This window comes from Sciurus carolinensis, chromosome 12 (assembly GCF_902686445.1).
Source record: "Sciurus carolinensis chromosome 12, mSciCar1.2, whole genome shotgun sequence".
Lineage (NCBI taxonomy): Eukaryota > Metazoa > Chordata > Mammalia > Rodentia > Sciuridae > Sciurus > Sciurus carolinensis.
This window is the reverse complement of record NC_062224.1, coordinates 57,622,563-57,649,902: the sequence shown is the minus strand read 5'-3', so window position 1 is coordinate 57,649,902 and position 27,340 is coordinate 57,622,563. Positions and strand designations below refer to the sequence as shown.

The window sequence follows — 27,340 nt, the reverse complement described above, 5'->3', positions numbered from 1 at the left end:
GCCACATCCCCAGCCCTATTTTGTATTTAATTTACAGACAGGGTCTCATTGAATTGCTTAGTGCCTCATCATTGCTGAGGCTGGCTTTGAACTCATGATGCTTCTGCCTAAGCCTCCTAAGACCCTGGAATCACAGGTGTGTGCCAATATACCTGACTCAAGTTCTTAAATGTTTTGAGAGACTGTGAAGGGTCAGACCTCAAACCTTGCCTTTTACAATGGAGCTATTCAACAATAATTGGATCTACTTCCAAGGAAAGAAATGAATAAACACGAAACTCTGAATACATTTTCTAAAGGTTCAGAGCCCATATACAAATTTCAACTTAAGAATCCCATTGCAGAGCTGAATACAGAGGTGCAAACCTATAATCCCAGTCACTTGGGAGCCTGAGGCAGTAATATCATAGCCTTGGCAACTTAGAGGCTCTGTCTCAAAGCAAAAATTTTAAAAAGTGCTCAAGATGTAGATTAGTGGTAGAATGTTTGCCCAGCATGCATGCTGCCTTGGGTTCAATTCCCAGCACCCCTGCCTCCTCACTCCCACAAAGAACCAGTAAGAAAGCATAATAAAAAAAGATAATCAAAAAGTAACAATATAAATTGAGGACTAGAGAGAAATTGAAAGGGCAATGGAAAAAACCATCACCCTCTCCTGTTTGAGGGGATAGTCAGGGAAGGACTCCTAGAAGACAAAACATGAAACAAGCCTGTTTTTACTGTTACAATTTCTTTCACAAAAGTAACACATGCTCAGTGCAGAAAAAATAGCAATTACTGGAAAGTGCAATGGAAGGAAATATGCCAATAATTCCACTGCCTAGACATTCTAATGTGTGGCCTATTGTGTGTGTGTGTGCGTGGGCCCACACGCACATGCACACTCAGGTATAATGAGATAGAGAACATTTTATTCACCAGTTGTTTGGAAGAAATAATTTGATAATCTGAAAAGTAAGATTCTAAAGGGATATACCAAAGGTTATCAGATTGCCTTCTATGGCAGTTTCTCAAACTCCGGGCCATGATCCATCAAGAGTAGGCCACAAAATTAATTTAGCAGGCCACAATCAACCTTTTTAAAAAATATAAGAGAAAAGCTAGAAAATATGTATTTTACAGTCCATTGTACAGGTTTAAATACTACTTTATGAAACTTTCTTTTACCATATATATGTTTGTGTATTTATATGTGTGTGTATGTGCACACATGTGTACAAGGTTCTAATATTAAATTTACTTTTTATTTGAGCCCCAGGAAAGTTTATATGTCTCAATAAATAACTTTTAGACAAGACCTGGGATACAGTTGAATTATTCTTCATCATAGAGGGGTAAAGATTTGTGAGTCCCAGGAAAATGAGAAGGCAAAGAATTAATAAGTTAAAGTAGGGGAAAGGTGAGCAGGAGAAACAAAAAAATTTCCAGGGTGGGAATTCAGCCTGGAAAGGACTATGGAATAGAGAACTCAGTATTAATGCATGTTGCTACATTGTTTCTAAGAAATTTTCAGTGTAAATGTTCTCCATCTTCTTACTGTACTTTCAGAAAAATCCATGTTGATCACCAGTGCTTTTATGCATATGAAGTCTGAAGAACTCAAAGAGATGCAGAGTTTTATGTATAAACTGGCACAGGGTCAAATTTAAATCCACACATATGAGGTATGAAAGCTAGATTATGAAGCTATGACATTCTAGATATATATTGTATCCACCTATCTACATTTGTGTGTGCAAAAATGGAATTCTACACACACACACACACACACACACACACACACACACACACACAAGTGATTTTCTTGCATTTTAGAATTCCATTGTAGGGAATTCATATAACCTGTTTATGTAACTCATCTCTTGATGTTAGATATTTTTAATTATTTGTTTTAATACATTGATTTGAATATTTTCTATGTTCTAACCTTAGAAATAACACTATGGCTTAGAGTCATAATTAATAGAACTGGCTAAAAAAATATTGTTATACTGTCTACTAAATATTGTTATCTTTTTAGGTGTCTGTCCTGTAAAGTAGAACTCTTTTACATAGTACCAAGGACCATGCTAGGTATATTGTAAGTGTACAGTATAATGAAATGCACAGGTAAAAATACCATCACAGTGCAGGGAGGAGAAATCAGTCTGCCTGGGTGGTGAGAGAAGGTCATATTTGGTTTAGAGTTAGAGATAGAATTGCCAGTAAATCAGATGCCATCTCTCTTCTGATACAATTCTTGACACTTATTTCTTGAAATTTAAAATACTTCTTGTAAAAAGCATAAATTGAGTTTGGTTACAGACATAAGAGATATGTAAGTTTAAATGTAAAAATGAAGCCTTGCTTCAGAAAAATTTGCATTAAATAATCCATGATCAACAAATATCATTTTTAAGTCATTAACTTTTAAAGTATTCTGCAGCTTTGTTGCCAGGATTATAAAAAATATCACTGGAAATTAGACCAAAGATATAGGGGCTAATAGTAACAGCAAATATGTCACTTGATTCCTTTCTTTTCTCACCTCTCACATCCCATCAATTTTAGAGAGACAATTTCACTTCCTAAAATTTCTCCAGTTCCCTTCTCTTCATCCTTTTATCAGGCAGTCATCATGTCCTATCTAGTTTCCCTGTCTGGCTCCCTCAAATCTGGCTCCCTAAATCTTCATGCTGATGCCAGAGCGTGGTATTCAAAATATAAATCTGTTATTATGTCTCACTTAAAATCCTTTATCAGCTCCCCAGAATCTGCAGGAGAAAAAGCAGATCCCCACTATTGAATGCCAGTGCCTTCTTGCCTTCCCCTGTACCAACTGACCTGTTTGTTGTCCTCCCCTATGTGATGTCAGTTCTCTCCCTCAAGCTTTTCTCCAGTTTTCCTCTCTGCCTGGCATACCTCATTCATATCCTCTAGGGTCAAATTCTGGCAACCCCTCCTCCAAGAAGATTCCCCCCAACTTCTCCCAGGCTGGGTTTGTACCTATGCTATACACATATCTCTACTAAAGTAGGTGCCAACAGAGCTGGAGCGAAGGCTTTACACCTCTTTTTCTCCTATTAGAACAAGAATCTCTGGAAGTCAATGATTTAAGATCTTCAGAGTTCCTACCAAACAACAGGTTTGTTTTGGCTCATTTTTTGTTTTGAAAGGACCAAATTATATTGTAATTTAAAATGAGTGGAAAACAACTAATGAAGCCAAGTGAATTCAAATCCTAAGGCATGATGGAAGGAATAGAGGACAAGTGTGAATCAGACTATATCAGTCCTAACCATTATCTGACAATTTTTTAAATCAAAACAACTTAGTTCTTAGAGAATTATTAATTAATTCAAAATAGTTCTATATATTGGGACTTCAGAGAGTAGTAACACATGGTTCATATTAAACACCTCACAATCTGCTGAGTACAGTGGTACAGGTCGGTTATCACAGATGCTCCAGAGAGGCTGAGGTCCGAGGATCACAAATTCAAGGTCAGCTTCAGAAACCCTGTCTCAAAAATAATATTAAAAAGGCTGGTGATGTAGATCAGTGGTAGAATACCCCTGGGTTCAGTCCCCAGAACTCCTCCAAAAGACCTTACAACCAGCTGAAGAAAGGACAAAAGAAGCCATGAATACAGTATTAGAAAATGGAAACATTTACTAAAGAAACAAGAGGGAGCAGCAATCTGCCTAGAGTTAGGGAATGTTGGCTTCCAGTGAGAGCTCAAGGTTTATTAACCCTATCCCCACCTAACCTCAAAAACCTCACCCTGATAAAGTAGTTGTCTCGTGAAATATCTGGAGATCTGGTTCAAACACATTTTTAAGCCTTTTCTTGAAGTCATTTACTCTGTGAATCACAGCGGACAGATCTGGAATTCCAAGATGGGCACATGGAAAAGGGTCAAAGGCAACTGCCTGGGAAGTCCCCCTTTAGTTACTTAGGTTTGCCCTTTTTGGGAAAAAGCTAGAAAGTCTGCAGGGCTCCATGATCCTGCAGGAGACATCCCTGCCCAAGAACACAGTAGCATAATCAAATGAAAACTACGAAATGCAAGACTAACACTATGTGTTAAGGGTCACATGGAAAAAAATGGAGTACTTCCAGACATAGGTCACAAAAATAATTATTTTAAAATAGAAGAGATACAGAATTTAGGTATATTTGGTTTGAATAGGAAATGATAAACTCTTTCCAAGGATTGTCTTCCAAGAGCTGTTCTGCTTGGTCATGTGAAAGAAGAACTGCTTCCAAGCCTCAGTTCTATATTATCTCCTTCATCTATGATACAGAAATCACTAGCATTATATAAAAAGCCAAATTTAGCTGATTTGAAAAAAAAACCCTCAAAATTTGCAACTTAACAATCATGTTTTAAGATATCAGGCCGCTTGGGAAAGTAAAAACTTGGAAAATATATAACTCATTCCAAATGACCGTCATAAAATTTGTAAAGTCAAAGACATTTATGTAATTGCTAACAATCCCCATGACCTACAGAACTTCAAAAATAAGGACCAACCAATAACACAATCAGTTGTTACATGGCCTAAATAGACAGAGGGAATCATTCTTGTTTTAATGAGTTCAAAGCATATTTAGTAGTTGTGATTAATATGTATTAAATCTACTGGGTGTACATCATGATACAATTAAACTTTAGATTTATATTACTTAATGATAGTAATTAAACACACATAGTAAGATTTTCCAAATATATATAATGTGATATATACACATCAGGTCCTGCTTTTGTCTCATTTTATCTTTTCTTCAATATTGGTCAACTAGAAAAATGATGTAAAAAAAGAAGATAAAAAAGATTTCCTAAGTGCCAGGCACTGTGCTATGTGTGCGAGAGATACAAAAATATCTGAGATACGATTTCTTTTCTTAAGAAGTTCACATTCTAATGAGTCAGATATTCAAGGAATAATTATGATAGCCTGTATATTTAAACACACTGTTGTTTGAACAAAGTTTTGAATAATGCAAAGAGTGGAGTTAAGGCTGTGATGGAGAGACAACAGCTGACATGGGTCTTGAGAAATAAGAGGTCTCTAGGCAGTGAAGGGAAAGGCATTCTAGGCTAGGGACATGGACAAGAGACATGAACAGTGAATTCTGAAACAAGGGTAAGTGCATCTTTCTGATCCTTACAACTACTACAGATTCCTGTTATCACAGTTGAAACTCAATAAATACAGTGTATGTATAAATGGCAAGTAAAGAAAAATGAATGAACAACAGTAGTGTTCTCTCACTTGCTATTCAGAAATGATTCTAGATTCATGAGACAGAAGAATTTAAAACAAACAACACCAACTAGAACAAAAACAAAGAAACCCCTTTTACAGTCCATAAACTTTTGGGGGGAAAAAAGTGCTTACCCTCTTTGCTCATCATAAGCAGATGGGTAGTAAAAGAGATAACCAAGTCCTCCAGGACCTATTTCTGACTAAATCTATTCCTTGACACAGATCCAGTGTCCTGGATGAATTACACCTCGAGCTTTGCCTGTGGACAACAGCTCCCATGGTTTGGCAGTGAGAGTGTATGCAACGGCTATAGCATAAGAAGTTTTTTCAGTCCATGGCATGGAAAGCAAGGGTAATCATACCATACCCCAGAGTATGAAGGAAATAAAGTGAAAACAAAAACCAGGGTTTGGATAGGAAGAGTGACTGAGGATCACAAATCCAGGCCCAAACTAATCAGGCCCTCCATGAACTGCCAGGGAGGGTCCATGTGCATACATAGGTTGGTGACATGTCTCCAACAACAGCTCCACAGGGCATTGGGGAGCCTTTTGTGCATGTTCTCTTACTCTTATCTGTAATATTTATAACTTACATATATTTTACTTATATTATTATTTAACTAAAACTAATTAAACTTTAGAAAATGAGTAATAGTTATATTAATCCCCACCAGTTATACTTCCCAAATTCAGCTGTGTTTCTTCCCAAGTCTTGTTTATGCTGCTTAAATGCAATTAAATGTTTGGTGAACTCAGAAGTATAATTGTTAAAGGGGAGGGGGGAGGTAGGGAGATGAATTCTCTAAAAACAAAATAGAATGATTTAGAAAGACTTAACAAAGCTGAATTTCCCCCAACAAAGTAAGTCTGACTAATTAGGTGTGCAAGAAATAAACATAAAAGACGTGGTGGGAAAGGGTCATTAAAATAGCAAATTCTGAGGTTTTGGATATAGCTCAGTTGGTAGAGTGCTTGCCTTGCATTCATAAGGCCCTGGGTTCAATCCCCAGCACCGCAAAAAAAAAAAAAAAAAAAAAAAAAAAAAAAAAAAGAAAGAAAAAATTCTGTGTGGATGTTGTTTTTCAAGTATTTTTATATTCTCAGTTGGTTTAAGAAAACCAAAATTGGGGGATGGGGATATAGCTCAGTTGGCAGAGTGCTTGACTTTTAAGCATGAGGCATGAGGTCCTGGGTTCAATCCCCAGCACTGCCCCAAAAAAAAAAAAAAAAATTGGGTATAACAAAAGATGTAATGTGTGTATACAAGAAAACAGTGTGGCACTCTAAATCAGGTGATCCATAAACAAAGAAAAGAGTTTGTCATGATTTCCTGACATCCAACTTCTGATCTCAAGTTTACTGCATTAGTCAGCTTCTGTTAAAGCTGCCTCATGGCCATTCAGTATTTTCCTTTTGATTATTAGTATTAGCCCACCTTCTTACTCCTGGGAACATTGAAATTATTGAGTGGGTACAGTAGAAAACACTAGACCAGTATTCAGAAAACAAAGATTATAGTCATTACCTGGATTATGTTTTGGAGGTCATCTTGTTTCTTTGACCCTCTGTTTTCTCATCTATAAAGTGTATGTTTTGGGAATGGGATAGAGAGTGGGTGTAGATGACTAGAGAAGTTGGACGAGATAATGCTTTTGGTATTTTCTGATTCTTAAAAATGCCATCCTGTGCAATTTGGCTCATATATGATACGCAAGATGCCTTAAAACATCTATTAGGGATATAATAGATAAAAGTATTTTGAAAAGAATATATAAATTCACTCTTAATGTCAAGAATACGTACATTTACTTGAGAAAAATAAAATCTTTTGAAAACTTTAAAAAGAAAAATCAAAATGAATCACATTTATATAAATGATTAAAATAAGATTTAAGTTACCAACATAAAGTTAATACTGATATCCTTATAAGTTGGTAATAAGAAAATATCCATATTACATCTTAAATGCCCATCTTTCTAAAATAATAATAATAAATTTTTGGAAAAAAATATTCTTCTAAATTATAGTTCCAAAGCAGATTACAAAAAAAGTTGCAGTTCTTTGCAGAAACAAGTGCCACCTTCTTTAAAATCTTTAGTCTTGCAATAGAACTAAAATAAAGTTAAATCTAAGATTTGATTTAAGTCACATCTGAATTGCTTTACCAGCAATGTGGTCTGTCAAAAATAGATAAAAAGGAAATTAGATAAAAAGAAAATTATTAGAGCACACTGAATAACATTATTTTGATATTTCTTCCTTTTAATTATTAAGGGAATAATTACCTTATTACCTGAATTACCTTAGGTGACACAAAAATTATACAAACTAGATTCATGTACAAAGACAAGAGATCTAAATCAAAGTACACATCAACTTCTAAAATAACCATGTGCCATTTGTGAGTGGGAAAAGTAACACAAGTGTAATATTCAGTTTATAAGCTGCTTTGGAGTCTATATCAATTTCAAGTTTTCTTTTATGATTCAGCTATTCCAAGAGTTCCAAGAATCTGAAAATATTTCATTAAAAATTAATGTGTTATCCACACAAATGGCAAATATTGAAAACTAGGAATATAAATATAAAATAATAAAAATAGTAAGTCTACTAATACTGAAGAGGAAGGATGACAGGAGGGGAGGAGAGCATGTGAAAGGGAGAGCGATTTTAAACATCCGGTTTCTATTCTGGACCGTTTATGGAAACAGACAGACACAGCAAGCGGAAGCCAAATATATTCTCAGGCTCTGACAGGATTTGTTTTCTATCTTGTCATTATTTTTACTGTATTCTTCCTAATAATATTTCTCCAATGTTCCAAATTTCCTGACCAACAATACCAGTCTCATTAAGAGCCTACAACAGATAAATGGGGAGGATTCGGCACATTCATAGAACCAGGCTGCCTTGCAAGGCTTCTCACTAGGGATCTGAAGCTTTCCCAGCAACTTTTCAGCACAAAGGCACACAACAATAGCAACTTCACCCCCATCCTATGCATCCTTCCCAAACCCCTCTGAATGGTTTTCTTAGGATCCAATAAGCAGTCCCTGGCAGTGCAATAGGTACACAGAATATTACAGAAAGGTGAAGATGAAAGAATGATGTCTGTTTCTAAGATTTGATTTAAGTTTATTGCACAAAAGCAATAAACTTGACATCTGCTTTGCTTGCCCTTCTTGTAAGAAGTATTCCACCTTAAGTAGAAAACAGGTCCTACCTTATCTACTTGGACTCATTCAATTTAAATGCCTCTAAGAGAAAGTCACATTGCTTATCAAACATGCAGTAGGGATACACCCTTGATTATATATCAAGATAGGATCTATACCAAAGATGCTCTACACCAAAGTTAATGAGGGAATTATTTTGAAAATATGAAAGATTTGTTTAATGCAGTCTATAAAAACATCCCCTTACATCGAAGTAAGTGTCCCTCTTATCTAACACTGATTATTTTCTATAGAATTTAAATTGTACATAAAATTATAATTGTGCCTTGTTGAATGTAAATTGATTGTCTCAATTATTGGGAAAGGATTTGAATTCTAATGGACTATCTTGCTGGAGAAATGCCAAATAAATCAGCAAAAACTCTAAGGGCTTAACTGGAGGTAACAGCCAAACATTTATATAAATGAGGAAGATGCTGTAGTCTTAAGAATTGATCCTGCAATGGTCTGAAAAGGTTAGTAAACTTTTTTTCAAATAGAGGAAATCAGCTTTCACTTTCCATATTAAAATATTATTTGACTTGCTTTTCTCTGAAAAAAAAAGAAAGGCAAGATTCACACGTTATCAGAAAGGACTTTGGTGGTTCCACTTTTTTTTTTTTTAATATTCTTTCTTTTTACAAATTAGATTGTCTACAGAAATCTGGGCTTTACCCTGAAAATAGAACAAACATAAAATCTAGTGGCACTGTGACACACTTGAATGCTACACTTAATGTCTAAGGGAAGGCCACCCCAGGAAGTTGGCTGCAGACACATCCCAGCCACATGCCACATAGTTACTGCTTGACATATCTCCTTTGTATAAATCCAGTGTGTATGAAGTCAAACAGATTCCCTCCATATTTGTAATCACAGGCACAGGCAGGCCTCAGTTGCTGTGCTATGCAGATGGTTGCAACATTTTTATAGTTAAATTACAGCCAAAGATGCCAGAGGTAGAGGTACACATCTGCCCCAGATTGCCAGCCTTCTAAGATCTTTTTCACAAACCCTTAGCATCAAGAAACACTGTTCATATGGGTGTAAAAATCATCTCTGGGTATAAAGTGATAAACAATTTACTATACCGCCACATTTATACCTCAGCTATTAACCATAGTGGATTTAATTGCTGTCAAACTGGGATATTTGAAGAATTGAAGGGACAAGGTTTTAATGATTTCTGTCTTTCAAGAACCTCTTTTTATCATAAAAAACTTGAAGTATTAATATAGCCATACATATAGATGTTAAATACAGAGTATACCTTAAGATTTGGGCCACTGAGTAAGATTTATTCTGTGATTGTTAAACTTTCTTGATTGAATTTTTAAAGAATAAACTGAATATTTCTTTCCATACCAAGATTTAGAAAGTCTAAAGGGGGCCATAGGTTATTATCAATGACAAAATCTGACCACAGATTTCATTCTAGAAATGAAATGGGTATTCTAGAAACCAAAAGCCAAAGCAACTGAACCATGAAAAGAAGGAAGGAAAATCATACGAGGGAAGTATCAGACAAAGAAAGGGAAGGGAAAAAAATAGCAGATAAGTAGCACTGGTTGGTCAGGAAATAATTCAGCATGAGCAGCATGTTTGGCATCTTAATACTCACCCACCCCCACTCCCCCATTTACAGCAGACCGGACGAGCTTCACTTACCAGCGAGTCAGCAACACATCAGCTAGATGGATGCCTACTTTCTTTTAATGACACATTTACCTCGCATATAAACATTAAAATTTACATTTAGTGGAAAATAGTAAGGCAAAAGCTACTTTAATGATGCTTTGGATATTTCTATAGAATGTCTTTAAATTACCTGCTTTTTAAATACTGTATATTTTCTGTGGATGATGAGGAGAAAATGTCTCTGCCCATATTCATATACAAAAAAATTATTTTATAGATAATAGTTATTTAAAGTCAATTAATTATAAAAAACAAAAGCCCAGAAAATATCACTGTATATCATTTAGATATTATCACACAACCAAACATTCTCTTTGTTATACTTCCATCACCAGCAGACTGTATGTTATACATGGTCAAAGTAATACATAAAAATGCCTTTCCCCCTAAACATATTCATTTAACTAAACAAAGGGAAAACATTTTTTATAAGCACTAAAGGTTTGGTTCTTGTGTAATCCTCTCCAAAGTTATTTTGTTCAAAATTACCAAAGAAATGTCATAAAAACTTGGTATCCCACAAAGCAGTTAATTCATTATGTTATTGAGAGTCTAGATTTCAATCTTTTATGCAAATCAAAGAGCTAAAAGAACACAGTGGGGCACTACTGCATAATGGGCAGCACTCATAGTGTTAAGTCCAAGTCAATGGCCTTCTAGCTGCCTGTGGGATCCCAATAGTTCTTCCACAGGCTCACTGATAGGCATTCAGTACTGCCCTTTCCAGGTCAGGCAAAAATGGTCATTCTTGGAACAAAATGCCACAAAATGGCTTAAAATTGAATATTTCCTGAGAAAAGTGAGGGTTTTGAATTCTATTAGTGAAGCTTGGTTTCAAAGGAAGACGTGTTATATTTTCCTTTGGCTTTTCTTAAATTCAATAATGATATGATACTAAGTTGGAACTGCAAAATAAAACCTAAGAATTTATTATTTTATTTAACCAAAGCACATTGTATGTGCCATACAAACTCTTGAGTTTGTTTCAGCCTTATAACAACCCTACATGGTGGGGACTACTCTTTCCCCTTCATATAGACCAGGTGGCTGACTCTGTGAGGTGAAGTAACTTGCCCAAGGGCAACAACAGATTCGTGGCAGGGCTGGGATCAGAACCCAGGCAGAAAGTCTCCAGAAATTGCATATTTTCAACCACTAGACACTATATGCTTCATTAGTAATTAAAAAGTCATTTTAAAAGCTCATTTAATCTTGGTGGAACCTGGGGAGATCTCTAAGACACATTAGCCTGAAGAGCCCCTAGCAGAGAATCTAACTTAGAGGTAACATGGTCACTAGCAAGTCGGAATGGGAAATCTGCCAGGCAGCTTTGTGGACTGAAACTCTGGGGACCTGGAGTCTAAGACCATGTCAGATGCTGGCTTGCGGGGAAACTGGAACAGGTACTGAAGTACTGGGTTTAAAAGTGTGAGTTCTGACTTCATTTGATGCTGCATTCCTAAACTTGCAATAACCAGTATTAGCTATGTGACTTGGGTAAGTTATGAAACCTCTTGGAGTTTCAGTTTCCCCCTCTGAAAACAAGACAATAATACTGCCCCCAAATAATTATTATAATTATTAAATTTCAAGTGCTTTTCTGCTCCATATTCTTTACTAATAAAGAGTAATTAAATTCAGATATCTGAAACAAATTAAAAAGTTAAGGATGGGACATGATAAGCATAAAGCTATTAGGGAAATCCCTTCAAAGATACCCTTCCTCTAGTACTCAGAATAAACTCTAAACATTTTTACAATTCAAGAGAAAGGCTCTTCCACATCTAACTCCTCTTAGGATGTGGAAGCCACACATACACACCACTCCCACTCTAATAATGAGAAAAAGTTGAAATAATCTCCAAAATTGTTTTTTCATGAGCCAGAGAACCAAGGTTGCCTGATAACCATGTGAACTAATTCCAAAAAGGTAACGTGCCTCTCTGAAGAGAGACAAAACAATGGAACCATTTTATTTTCAACAGAGCATGGAAAGATAAAATGGCCACTACAAAATAGATAGGAGGAAAGTAGCCAAGATTTCAATAGATTCTTAAGAATGTGGGTCAGTGTGACAGTCTAGAAACCCAGGGAGCCCCAGACACAAGACGACAAGAGGAGTTTGCACTCATTTGCAAGCACTTTTCCATGGGATTCCCTCCACTGGATGCTCATAAGAAAGACTGGGGGGAGGGCAACAGACTTGAGAGCAGTCATCTTCTCCTGGGTGGGGCACAAGCACAGAATCCTATCCATTTAGACTCTAATATATAAACCAAAAGCCTCATACTTCTAGAGGAGAGGCAGGAAACAGTCCTAGGAAAAGGTGAGAAGCAAAATAATATCTTCCTCTGGGGGATGGGGGAAATCTCTTGCCTCTGGTCCTAGTCATTGAAAGTGGGGTGAAAGCAAAATCAATCAGTGGTATGATGGTAAATGTTTAAAAACTAGCTCACTGGGGAAAAAGAAGTCCTGATTCAGAGTGTTTGCTGATGTCTGGGATGTAAATACTTCTACCATGGCTAATTTTAAACTGTCAATGTGATGTCAAATGGCTTTCATGTTTCTAAAAATTTAATAATCAGTTCCAGCAAACCATTGCATCTAACACTGAGAAAGCAGCAGAAAACCCCACTCCCATTCCCATCACCATCCCCATCTTTATCCCATCATAAGCCATAGTGAGAGTCCAGAGAAAATCCTAGAAATAAAAATCAAAAACCACAACACTAGCAATAAAGAACTCCTCATATGGGTCTACCTGCAGAATGAACTCAGATAGGCCCTGGCATGCACGGGGTGGGGGGATCACTAAATTTGAAGATTGGTCAACAGAAATTATCCAAACTGAAATAAAAACGGGACTTGGGTGGGCATGGAGAAGAGCATAGGGCAGTATATACTGAGGAGAAGAGGGGCAGGACAATAGCAAAGGACCTAACCAATGTGTGTCTGAAATCCTAGAAGAAGAGAAAGAGAATGGAGCTCTTGCCTACTGCCTCTGCTTCATCTACTGCCAATTTCCCTTTATAGCTTAAGACCAATGTCAGTTCTTGAAAAATCACACTCTACTTCACCCCCTTCAAATTTAGAGTCCTTTCTCTCTGTTAAGAGTACTTTTAGCCGGGTGCGTGGTGCATGACTATAATTCCAGTGGCTTGGGAGGCTGACACTGGAGGATCACAGGTTTGAAGTCAGTCATAACCAGGCTGTAGGCAACCTAGTGAGACCCTGTATCAAAATAAAAGCAAAAAGGGCTCAGGAAATTAAAGGGATACGAATAGGAAAAGAAGATCTCAAACTATCCCTATTTGCTGATGACATGATTATATATTTAGAGGAACTGGGAAATTCCACCAGAAAAATTTTAGAACTCATAAGTGAATTCAGTAAAGTAGCAGGATATAAGATCAATGCTCATAAATCCAATGCATTTTTATACATAAGTGATGAATCTTCAGAAAGAGAAGTTAGGAAAACTACCCCATTCACAATAACCTTGAAAAAAATAAAATACTTGGGAATCGATCTAACAAAAGAGGTGAAAGACCTCTACAATGAGAACTACAGAACACTAAAGAAAGAAATTCAAGAAAACCTTAGAAGATGGAAAGATCTCCCATGTTCTTGGATAGGCAGAATTAATATTGTCAAAATGGCCATACTACCAAAAGTGCTATACAGATTCAATGCAATTCTAATTAAAATCCCAATGATGTACCTTACAGAAAATAGAGCAAGCAATTATGAAATTCATCTGGAAGAATAAGAAACCCAGAATAGCTAAAGCAATCCTTCGCAGGAAGAGTGAAGCAGGGGGTATCACAATACCAGATCTTCAACTATACTACAAAACAATAGTAACAAAAATGGCATGGTATTGGCACCAAAATAGACAGGTAGATCAATGGTACAGAATAGAGGACAAGGACACAAACCCAAATAAATACAATTTTCTCATACTAGACAAAGGGGCCAAAAATATGCAATGGAGAAAAGATAGTCTCTTCAACAAATGGTGCTGGGAAAACTGGAAATCCATATGCAGCAGAATGAAACTAACCCCCTATCTCTCACCCTGCACGAAACTCAACTCAAAGGCCCTCAGAATCAGACAGAGACCCCTCATCTTATAGAAGAAAAAGTAGGTCCAAATCTTCAACATTTGTCGGTCCAGGATCAGACTTCCTTAACAGGACTCCCATAGCACAAGAAATAAAAGCAAGAAACAACAACTTGGATAGATTCAAACTAAAAAGCTTTCTCTCAGCAAAGGAAACTATCAGCAATGTGAAGAGAGAGCCTAAAGAGTGGGAGAAAATCTTTTCCACTCATACTTCAGATAGACCACTAATCTCCAGAATCTATAAAGAATGTGAAAAACTCTACACCAAGAATACAAATAATCCAATCAACAAATGGGCTAAGGAAATGAACAGACACTTCACAGAAGAAGATCTACAAGCAATCAACAGACATATGAAAAATGTTCAACTTCTCTAGTAATAAGAGAAATGCAAATCCAAACTACCCTAAGATTCCACCTCATCCCAATTAGAATGGTGATCATCAAGAATACAAGCAACAATAGGTGTTGGCGAGGATGTGGGGAAAAAGGTACACTCATACATTGCTAGTGGGGTTGCAAATTAGTGCAGCCAATCTGGAAAGCAGTGTGGAGATTCCTCAGAAAGCTTGGAATGGAACCACTGTTTGACACAGCTATCCCACTCCTCGGCCTATACCCAAAGGACTTAAAATCAGCATACTACAAAGATGCAGCCACATCAATGTTCACAGCTGCTCAATTTACAATAGCCAGATTGTGGAACCAACCTAGATGCCCTTCAATTGATGAATGGATAAAGAAACTGTGGTATATTTATACAACGGAATATTACTCAGCCATAAAGAATAATAAAATTATGGCATTTGCAGGCAAATGGATGAAATTGGAGAATACCATGCTAAGTGAGATAAGCCAATCTCAAAAAGCCAAAGGAAGAATGATTTTGCTGATAAGCGGATGATGACACATAATGGAGGGGGGACAAGAATAGAGGAAGGAGGGACTGTATAGAGGGAAAAGAGGGGTAGGGGGGTGGGGGGAAGGGAAAACATAACAGAATGAATCAAACAACATTACACTATGTAAATGTATGATTACACAAATGGTATGCCTTTACTCCATGTACAAACAGAGAAACAACATGTATCCCATTTGTTTACAATAAAAATAAACTTTAAAAAAAAAAAAAAGGGCTCAGGGTGTGGCTCAGTGGTGAAGTGCCCTTGGGTTCAATCCCCGGTACCAAAAAAAGAGTACTTTAACTTCTTTTTAGGATAAGGTTAGGTGTCCTTTCTCTAATGAACTGTATCCTTTTCCTCTAAACCTGGGCTAATTGCCAGTCTATGCCCCCAGAGTACTCTGGTTTTACTGTTATCATAGTGTTAGGTAGGAGTTCAGGGACACCAAAATGGCAAAGGTTCAGTATTTTAAAAATGACAAAGGTGGGTAAATAGGGCAGTATACTAATTAGGTTTTTCTAAATAATCAATGGGGGAAATTGGACAACATTCTAATCCAGTATCATAAGGTAACCAATGACAGCAATGTGGCAATGTCTTTAATCTGGTTGGAAAAAGAATGCCTCACAGCTCAGCATGTAAAACACTAAATTTCCGGACAGTGGGACCTTGAGCCTACCTCTCTCACAGGGCCACTCTACTTTACAGAGTGCTACTTCCTCCTTCACGTTTAATAAATCTGTACTTCGCCTGTTACTTGTGTGTGTCTTGCTCACTTCTTTGTTCAAGACACCAATGACCTGGACCTACACTGGACACCCTGATGATAACAACAGCATATTGTACCCTCATGATTTGTCTGTGCCTCCCCACTCGATTGGAAGCTTCTAAACAGTAGATACCGTGTACTTTTGCTTTTGTGCCCAGTGCTTAATAAATATAGGGGCATATTTATAAACTAGAAGATGCAAAAAAGAGAGTATACACCAGTTCATCAGCTTTAAGTTTTGACATTTAATATTTAATTTTTAAAATTATAAAGGGTTTAAGGCAAAGCAATAAACATGACTAGAGAAATTAAAAACAAATCCTATTTATATTGAAAAGTGCTAACTTAAATTTTAAATCTTTTCTTTTTTTAAATTTTTATACTGAGAGCACTATCTCTAAGCTAAATTCTCCAACTCTTTTTATTTATCTTTTTAATTTTGAGACAGGCTAAATTGCCCAGGCTGACCTCAAATTTCCCGTCCTCCTGCCTCAGACTCCCCAGTTACCAGGATTACAGGACTGTGCTACTGCACCCCACTCAAATTTAAATATTAAGGGTGGAGACAATAAAAATTCTAATCAGAAGTTCTCAATCTACCTAAAAGATAAAATAAAGAGATAAATGCTGCCTTAAAGGGTTAACTGACTGGAAGAGGTGTATATTGGCTATATGGGAGAAGTTTGACTTTCAACTAAATGGTCTGTCTACAGATAGGTATTTAATGCTCATAGCCTCTTGTGATTCTTTATACAATTCTAACATGTGTTTAACAGTTATTATTAATTGAACATTGTTTATTATCCAGATAATTTTTTAAAAAGCAAAAATCACAGATATCACACAATTTTTTAAATTGGTTGATTATAGATGGTTTGTCTGCATTTTTGCCTCCAACCAGGCATTAATAATTTTTTAGTATTATGTGTTCTCACAGTTTTTTTTTTTTTTCATTTTAAGTGTTATTATACTTTCCCTTTCAAGAATGGAAGTTAAACTGTTAGTCTTTTTTTCTTTTTCCCCTGTTTTGAAAGAAAATAATCTAATAAATGAAGTTATAATTGAGGATGTCAGAAGAATGCTCCTTCCAGATAAAGATAGTGAACTGATTTATCAAACAGATAAGGTAAATGGACCAAGGAAAGTCTTGAACAAATATTGCTAGAACAACTGACCATCCACATGTCAAAAAGATAACTAATGTGAATCTAGATACAGACTTCACACCCCTCATATTAACTGAAAATGGATCATAGACTCAAATGTAAAACATAAAGCTGTAGAACTCCTAAGCACAACATTTGAGAAAACCTACATGACCCTGGGTAAGGCAATGATATTGTAACTATGACACCCTATAACACCAAAGGATGATGGTCCATGATAGAAACAATTGTTGAGCTGGATTTCATTAAAATTAAAAATTTCTGTACTGCAAAAGACACTGTCAAGACAATGAGAAAACTGGGAAGAAATATTTGCAAATATTTATAGGTTTTTGTGGGTGATAGTGGTAGGGATTGGACTCAGGGCCTCATGCTCGTCTACTGATCTATACATTTAGTCTCAGGACACATCTAATTAAAGGACTGTTATCTAAACTACCCAAGAACTCTTAAAAGTCAACAGTAAGAAAACAATTTCATTTTAAAATGGTCAAAAACCTTAAAAGACAACTCAGAACATACACAGATGGCAAAAAAATCACATGAAAATATATTCCATATCATATGCCATCGGGAAATGCAAATTAAAACAACAATAAAATACCAGTACATACCTATTGTAACAGTTAAAATCCACAATAATGACGACATCAAATGCTGACGTGGAGCATCGAAATTCTCATTCATTGTTAGTGGGAATGAAAAAAGGTACAATCACATCGGAAGTCGGTTTAGTGATGTGTAACAAAAAACATTTTCTTATTATACAATTTAGCAATCATACTCTGGTATTTACGTGAAGGAATTAAAAATGTATATCCAGATCAAAACTTACACATGGAGATTTATAGCAATTTTATTCATAATTACTAAAACTTGGAAGCAATTAAGATGTCCTTAAATAGGTAAATCTCTAAATAAGCAGTAGTATATCCAAACAATGAAATTTTATTCAGTGCTGAAAAGAAACATGGTATCAAGTCATGAAAAGGACACTGAAATGCATATTACTAAGAGAAAGTAACCAATCTAAAAAGGCTATAAGACTATATGATTCCAACCATATGACATTCTTTAAAAGGCAAAACTATGGAGGCAGTAGAAAGATCAGTGTTTGACAGGGGATGAAAAGGCTGTGCACAGAGAATTTACAGAACAGTGAAAATATTTTGGATGATACTACAATGGTAGATTATGTCATTCTACATTTGTCTAAACCCAGAGAATAAAAAACAAAAAAAAAAAACCAAAAAACAAAACAAAACAAAACAAAACAAAAAACCAAGGGTGAAACCTAAAGTAAATCATGGACTTGGGGTGATTATATTGTGCCATGTAGTTTTGCCAATTGCAGTAGTTGTATAATTGGGGAACACGGACCATGGGAAAGGTTATGCATGTGTGAGGACTGGAGGGATATGGGAAACCTTTGTACCTTTCCAACAATTTTGCTGTGAACACAAAACTGCTCTAAAAAAAATAAAGGTCTTTAAAAAATGCTCTTAATTCCCAACTACGCTAAAAATATGATTAAAAAAAAACAACTAGGTATATCATCCCCTTGAAATTTTATTTGGGGCTTATACAGAGAACTGAACACAGAATACAAACAGAATACACATAGACGCATACACACAATCTCACTAAGAACATCACAGGCATATCCCAAGTTATGGTCCAAAATGTTGTTCCATAAATCAGCTGTTAAAAATTCAGAAGGCATTTTCCCTTAGAAATAACATTATGTAAACATGGTATTTTGGTTCACAAATTCACGAGAGCCAATTTAACCCATAATGTAAATAAACAACTTTCTAGAATGCAAGCCTCCAAAGCCTACCACATCCCTAGAATGGAGAACAGAGCCCAGCGTGTATTAAGGGCCTGATAACTATTGAATGAAGGATACTGAATGAATCACATAAAACACTGGGTGAGCACTAACTCTGTGCCAATAACAGTGTTAAAGACTTTTATGGGTTATTTTAGGCAATTTTCACAACCTTACAAGGTAGCATTTCACAGAAAAAAAAAGTGAGGAAATGAAGTTTAAGATGAAGAAATCTGCTCATGATCAGATGGCTAGAAAGTAGTAAACAGAGGAAAACCCACAGACTCCGGTTCTAGGGTGCATGCTCTTAACCATGATGCATACTCTATTTTGTATTTTAGGTCTTAAAAGCAGAGGACTCTTCCAGAGGTTGAGGCAGGAGGTTTGCATAACCACTTGTTGGTTATGAACATGCAACAGTGAGGCACTAAGCAACTCAGTGAGACCTTGTCTCTAAATAAAATACAAAAAGGGTTAGGAATGTGACTCAGTGGATGAGTGTCCCTGAGTTCAATCCCTGGTACCAAAAAAAGAAAAAAAAAAAAAAAAAAAGCAAAGGACTCAAACCTGAAGGTAGCTTGAAGAATGTGAGGGGAGGGATTTTTGCTTGATCTTGGATGTATCACAGGCACATCAAGTGGCATATAATAATGCCATAGTTTGTGAAGGGAACAAGGCTGCAGTCATTTCTCCCTGATTAGGCACCCCCCACACACCATTTTACAATCTAGATTGTTAACTTCTTCATCAGTCATTGATCCGATTAGCCCTCAAACTTCCACTACTTAAGAGTTCCTCTGCCATTTGCTCTCTCCATGCCCCCTCTCTTTCCCTCTTCTGCCCCCTCTCTCCCCACTCCTCTCTTCTCTCTCTTTCTCTTTCTCTCTCACCCTTAAGGGCAGACATTCTGTTCGTCTGCTTAATAAAATCTCTTGTGCGAGTTCCTGCATCTGGAGTGGTTTTCTGGGTGCTTTCAGATTGGATCTTGAAGGAACCCGAAGGCCCATGTGTTGAAGGCTTGGACCCCAGGGTGGCACTATTGGAAGATGATGGAACCTTTAGGAGGTACAGCCTATTGGGAGGTTATTGGGGGTACCTGTGAAGGGAACTATGGAATCCTGGGACACTCTTCTCTTTTGCTTCCTGGCCATGCACAAAGTGGTTCTGTTCCACCACGTGCTTCTCTCATAATTGCTGCCTTGCCAGGGACCCAGAGCAATGGGTCCAATTAATTATGGACTGGAACCTCCAAAAATGTGAGCCAAAATGAACTTTTTCTCTTTATAAGTTAATTATTTCAGGTATTTCATTATAGAGGCAGAGAGCTGAATAACACAAATAAGTGCTCGAGAAATATTTGATTAAAGTGAAAGGCAGTCTTTTTCTTTTTCCTGAGTATTGGTATATCGTGGGCAAAAGCATAAATTACATAAATAAGTTTTTGACATTTTCCTAAGTTTCTTTTATTGGGTCACTTTTCCATTTAATATTTTCTCAGGTGATCAGTTATTACAGCATCTGCCTTGTTCTATCTATGGTAACTGCATAGGCTGTTTTAAAGAACTCACTATCTACTTCCAGATCAAAATTCTAACTCCCAAAGGGTGGAAACCTTCTGCGTTATTTGGAGGGCAGCAATCTGACTTCAGGTTTCCCAATAAAATAAAATGTGGCTTCAAGTCCTCTTGGGGATTTATCAGTAATGTATAGAACAATGAACTTTAAAGGGAATACTTGTTAACCCCAACTAGTTTATAATATTGGTATACTTTGGGTGAACAGGTGAAAGTTTGCTAAGCTGTTGCTGGTTTTAATAGCTTCCTCCTTTCCTCTGCATAATATTCACCTATTGTTAGACCCTATAGGTGATGCAGCCTACCTAATCCACACATTTCCAAGGTCAGTGAAACAAACTCCACTGATAACAAATAATATTTTCAAAATAAACAAATTGTAAGAAGCTCCTTTTCTAGCTATATATGAATCATTACCATTTTGTTAATAAAAAAATAACAATTTTATATTATAAATAATGGCACATAAATCTAAAATTATCCAGGAATTTTGTTAATTTACTTTGAATAGTATGTCATTTATTAAACAACAAAAACAAAACACACAGATTTGCAAACAGCAACAAAGGAGGACCAAAGGAGTCCCTTTCTACAGAAAATCGGTGATGATGTGGGAGATAGGAGGTGAGGATTATACAGTCATCTGCTTTAGCAAAAAAGATACAGAAAATTTACTTCTGAATTACAATTCATAGAGTACTTGAAGTTTGTGGGAAAGCATTACAATGCTGATGCAAGTATGGAGCACTGCACTGGAGGGGGTTAACAAAACAGCCCCACACTAAATTATTATGTTGAAGCTAAATCAACAATTTATAATTAAAAGCAAGAATAGTACCATTTGAAAATCAAAATTTGACCTCAGTACAACAGTGATAACATAGTAATAAGTAAATGCCCTTTTCCTCAGATTACTGGAAGTCAAACTATCAGAGCTTGTGCTATATCCCAGGAGCTTTACAAGGAAAGGAGGCAGTCAGCAGAATAATATATTAGCATTCTCAGTAAGTTGTTTTGATTCATAAAAACTAAATTTCATTACTTAATAATCAATTAATAGGCTTTTAAACTGTCCATAAGAATTGATGACAAGACCTGTAATTTTAGGTATGTCATCGGGTTGTCACTACCCAGGAAGCTTTGATGACTCTTCTAAATGAGAAATGTCCAACTCAATAAAATTCCCCAAGGATGGGGCAAGTTTTGAAACCTTATATCCAAATCTAGAATAAGCAATAATTTTGGTTTATATAAACTGGAGAGAAGAGAAAAAAAAAAATCCAGGACAACCAATTCTTGCCCAAGCTACTACGGGAGGGTGTTCCCTAAGGACATTCTTTCTCCTTGCCTCTGGGGTTTCTGGAGGCATGGGAACAGCCCAGAGTGACTTCCCAGAAGACAGCAGGTACTGTCACAGCTACTCTGCATTACCAACTTACAATTCCTTGACCATCTGCTATGGTTTGGCTAAGTGTCTCCCCAGAGGTACATGTGTTAAAGGCTTGGTCCTCAGCTTGGTCCATCAGCTTGGGGGGTGGTGGAACTTTAAAAGGTGGGACCTGGTAAGAGGTTGTCAGGTCACTGGGATGTATCTATGAAGGGGAAATTAGGTCCCCAAGTCTCTTTCTCTTCCCCTCTCTTTCTTCATTTTCCAGTCATAAGATGAACAGTTTTGCTCTGTCATGCATTCTCTCCTTTGATGAGTCACAACAGGCCCAAAGCAATAGGGTCAATCTATCATGGACTGAAACCTCTTAAAACTAGGAGCGCAAATAAACCCTTTCTCTATGTGAGCCAATTAACAGAGGTATTTGTTATAGTGACAGAAAGTTAACACACCAAGCCAGATAGAGAGGCTATCTGTAACCATGGTAGTGAGGCAGAGTAGAATCTTTTCATCTTTGAATCCCCTGGCCAAGCAGGCACCAAACAGATGCCTGCTAAACACAGAATAAGCTACCTTTGGTTTCCGCTCACATTATAAGCACCATAGCCCCAGATGTGTGCATTTATGAACTCATTCTCTTTTTTGCCTGCTGCAGTATGAGATGTCCCTCCCCCATTCCAAGATTAATCCCTGCTCAATGCTTGTTGTCCCAACCCATCTCTGTTTTCAGGAAGGGATGGTAGGGGGCGGGTAGATGAACTTTAGATTGGGCAGAGGGGAGTGAGAGGAGAGAAGTGGGCAGAGGAGTGGGAAATATGATGAAATGAGATTGACATCAATAACCGAGGTACTTGTATGATCATGTGAATGATATGGACTCTACATGTACAACCAGAGAAATGAATATTTGTGCTCCATTCATGTACAATGAATTGAAATTCATTCTACTTTAATGTATAACTAATTAGAATACATACAAATAAAAATTTAAAGAAAAGTTCAAGCTTTGGGCTGGGGCTGGGGCTCAGTGGCAGAACAAGTGCTTACCATGTGTCAGGCACTGGGTTTGATCCTCAGCACCGCATACAAAAATAAGCAAATAAAATCAAGGCATACTGTCCATTTAAAACAAAAAAAATATATATTTTTTCTAAATTTTCAGGCTTCTATTTTCAAGTATTTCTTTTGAAACTAAGTGAAGTCCTAATCTCAAAATTAAAATGTCAAATTATAAAAAGTGAATATGTATTTTGTATTTAATACTGGCTTTTGAAGAATAAATTATTAGGGCTGAGGTTGTAGTTCAGTGGTAGAGCGCATGCCTAGCATGTGTGAGTCACTGGTTTCGATTCTCAGCACCACATATAAATAAATATAAGGTTCATTGACAGCTAAAAAATATATTTTTAAAAAAGAATAAAAAATCCATTAGAAAAATAGAATGTGTAGATTTGGTAAAGAGTATTCTGAGGCTAGTTTACAGGAGAATTTTCAAATTTAAATTCATTACTAGTTTGCTACATATCAATCAGAAGCTTTAAGTCTTTAGACAATGGTTTATATATATATCATTTAAAGAATGCATTACTACGTGAAAGGAAAAAAACTATGTAGAACATATAACTGACAGAACACAGAATTGCTGGGTGTTGGTGACACAGTACAGAGCAGATGAGACAACACTAGTGTTCAATGGAGTGCACTGACGTGGGGCCTTGTTTACTAATAGACTGAGGGGCTCTCATTGGGTTCTATTTTCCAGGGAGAAATATGTGAATCAATAATTATTTTAAAACAGAAATGGGAGGGTAAGTCATCTTTATCATGAGTTCCCTAGACTGTCTATTTGGACACAAGAGGTTCCTTATCACCTGCTGGAAAATTAAATCTTCTTGATTTTTACAACTTTAGTGATCTTTACAATCAGACATTAATGCATTTACATTTACTCCAACTTAAAACCAAAAAAATTCCGTTTTAAAATGACCCTTCCAAAATATCCCCCACTAATAGTTGGTCCCTCTTTTTTCTCTTGCTTTCTGTCTTCCTTTGCAGCTAAACCTCATGAAAAAGTGGCTTAAATTTGCTATTTCAGATTTTCAACTCACGCTCAGATTTTCAACTCCAACTAATTTTTCAACTCATTCTAGTCTGGTTTCTAATCTACCTACTCTTTAACTAAAACTGCTTTGGTTAACATAACCAGTGATGTGCTTGTCACCAAAGCCAATAGATATTTTTCAGTCTTATTTAATCTTACTGAGCAGCATCTGGTTGATCACTTCCTCTTCCCTTAGGCATTTCCATACTTTCATATGTGTAATAACAGGTTCTTTTAGTTTTTAATTATTTTTCAGGTTGCTTTGTCTCAATCTTCTGCTAATGTTTACCTTTACCTTTAAAAGTGTTGGTATTTCTTAGGATCGGTAAATTCTTCTTTCTTCCTATTATGTTTCTTTCTGGTGACCTTATTTATTACCAAAGTTTGAAATATCCTTCAGAGATTAAAGGAGATTTCTATCTCCAGCCCAGGCCTATATCCTTAGTTTTCCCCTTATGTTCACCTGCTTATTCAACATACCTATTTGAACAATGTATTCGAACATTAAATTCAACATAGTGAAAATTTAACGCTTGGTCTCATTCCAAACCTAGGCAATCTCAGCCAAAAACATACTTCTTTGAAGTGTTCTCTAGTTCTCAGTAACATCACTAGACCCCCCCCCCCCCGGCTCATGCCAGAAACATGGGTTCTTGACATGCTCCCCTTCTCTATCTAAAACCAAGAGCCAATCAATTAAGTCCTGTGGATTCTATCTCCTATGTAATTACCCAATCTATTTGCTTCTCTTTATCCCCATTATTATCAAGTCCAAGCCACCACCACCACCATCATCACTTGACAACTCCAATAACTCCCTAATTGCTTTTGGATAAATACTATGGTTCTACTCTAATCCATTATCTGCTCTGGGCTATTATCTGATTACATCATTCCCCTCTATTTAAAAAAAAAAATTTTTTTTTTTAAATTTCTTCCTATTAGTAATAGGATAAAATAAAAGGTCTACAACAAAAACTCAAAGCCAACCTATCCAACCTCATGACATGTTACCCTTTCCATGCTTCTTTATAATATACTCAAAATTCTTTCTCAAAAGTACCATGTTTTCCTATGTCAGAATCTTCAGAATCTTCAGTTTTATAGTTGTCTTTAATTGGCAAGTTCTCTTAGGAGAGGACCAGATAACTAAATATATTAGGTTTTGTGGGCCAAGAAGACTCACTGACTGAACTACTTTAACCCTGAGCCATATGTTCCTGAGCCATAAAAATGGGCTATGGGCTGGGGCAAAGTTTGTCAATTCCTCTTTAGAAGACTAATACTCCCTACCCCATCCTTTATATATGGAAGTGTTATTTTCTCACTGAAAATTTGCCTAATCAGGAAAAGGCCCCTTATTAAATATTCTTGTACCACATAGCATATTGCTCTGTTATGAAACTGATCATTGTTATAATTAATTAGATATTCATAAAATTCTTCTGTCAATATTCACCTTCCCTGTAAAGATGTAAGCTCCACCAGAATAGGATTCATATCTACTTTGCTATTTCAGTACAGGCACATGATAGAGAACATGATACATAGCAATCAATAAATATTTGTTGAAGGAATGAGTCATTAATTTGCTCTCTGACCTTTACTTGCAAATTTATCTTTCTGAACATTAGTTCTCCATCTGGAAATTGAGATGATAAAAACAGCTCCTTTCCAGGTTTGCCTCAAGGTACGTAAGATAGTATACATTAGTACATTTTGAGAACTCTAAAGCAAGATACCAATTTTAAAAAGAAATACTAGAAAAATGCCTTAGTTGCCTCGTACAGGAGCAAAACTAAGGCCCACAGGTCCATTGTCTGGCTTGTTCTGTTGGCCCTCTAGCTAAGAATAGTCTTTACCTTTTAAAGGCTCCTAAAAAACAAAACAAAGAACACTATTATTACAGAAACCTCAAGTGACCTACAAAGTCTAAAATATTTACTCTCTCTACCTTTACAGGAAGTTTGCTGACTCCTGGCCTAGAACAGGGGCTAGGCTTCAGTGATTATTTTAACAAGTAAAAGAATGAATGATTATTTGCAGATATACTTGTACTTTAATATTTTAGTGACTGAAAGCAGTACTATTTTCTGACTGCTTTTCATTTATTCAATAACAATTAAAGTTACAAAATTATTCTACCCCTACATGCTATGTTTACTTTAAATTAAAAAATAAGAGGAGTTTATGAACATTTTAATTTTCTCTCAATTACATCAACTATTTTTGAAAAGGCATGGGGTGGCTGGGGGATGGGGTAGGGATGGGGAACTAGAAACTTAGAAAATGATCTCTACTGGAAGGCTATTTGTTATTATTTGATTGTTGTATAAAAGCCCAAATCTGCAGAAACCAACTCATTGTTGGCTATGGAATACTCAGAATTTTATTCTTGAGAATTCAAGTATCACACAGAAATTAGAAATGGCATCATAAAAAAATAATAAGGATCTGTGTTTGCTACCAAAAACAAAAGGAAACAAACAAAACTTCAATACTGCACACACACACACACAAAAAAAGAAATTTGGAGTCAAAAGATCAAGATTCAAGTTTGAGGTCTATCACTTATTCCTCCTGTGACTTTGAGTAAATCCATTAATTGCTCTGAGCTGGGGTTTTTTTTTTTTTTTTTTTTTTTTTCACCCAGAAAAAGAAAACAATTGCTGATGACATTTACTTGTGGCTATTATGAGTAAGGTACTTTACCTGAACTTTTTATCAAAGTGAGCATTATTAGCACCAATATAGGGGTGAAAAAAAAAAAGCATCAAAGGGTTTAGAGTCAAATCCTGATTCTAGTACTATCAACACAACCTCTGATAAAATATTTAATGTCTTTAGGGCTACTAAATGCTTTGTCTTAAAGCAAATAAAACTTACTTTTTAAAAGAAAAGTTTTGAATTTTCTCTAAATTACAATATTACCAACTTAGACCTTCAAGGTAGATGGTTTTTCTCCACTATTCTATATTAAATCTAATTCTATGTATTTAGAGAATAATAAGGAACTGTTTCCTCTTCTCTATAAGAGGAACTTATATTAAGGGAGCATAAATACACAGAAGTATTAGATTTTGAGCCATATTCCAAAAGTCCCCTCTGTTGTGAATCAAACACATTCAAAATATAGCACATTAGTTATTATTAAACTTTTATTACCTCTGCTTCATTGTCTCATGTACTATCCCATGCTGGACACACTGTTCCTCCAATTCATTATTTCTTCTCTGTAACTTTTCTAGTTTGACGTATGTATACCTCTTTTCTTGACTGAGTTGAGCTATTTCAGATCTAAAGAGGTGAAAACACA

General features: G+C 36.1%; 1 protein-coding gene across 1 annotated transcript in view; it reads right to left on the bottom strand.

Moving 5' to 3' along the window:
• The window catches only part of Sdccag8 (SHH signaling and ciliogenesis regulator SDCCAG8), a 241,548-nt gene that overhangs the window by 46,310 nt on the left and 167,898 nt on the right, over positions 1-27,340 (bottom strand). Inside the window, 1 exon segment of the mRNA XM_047521464.1 lies at positions 27,190-27,321. Within this exon segment, the coding sequence (XP_047377420.1) occupies positions 27,190-27,321 (132 nt within the window).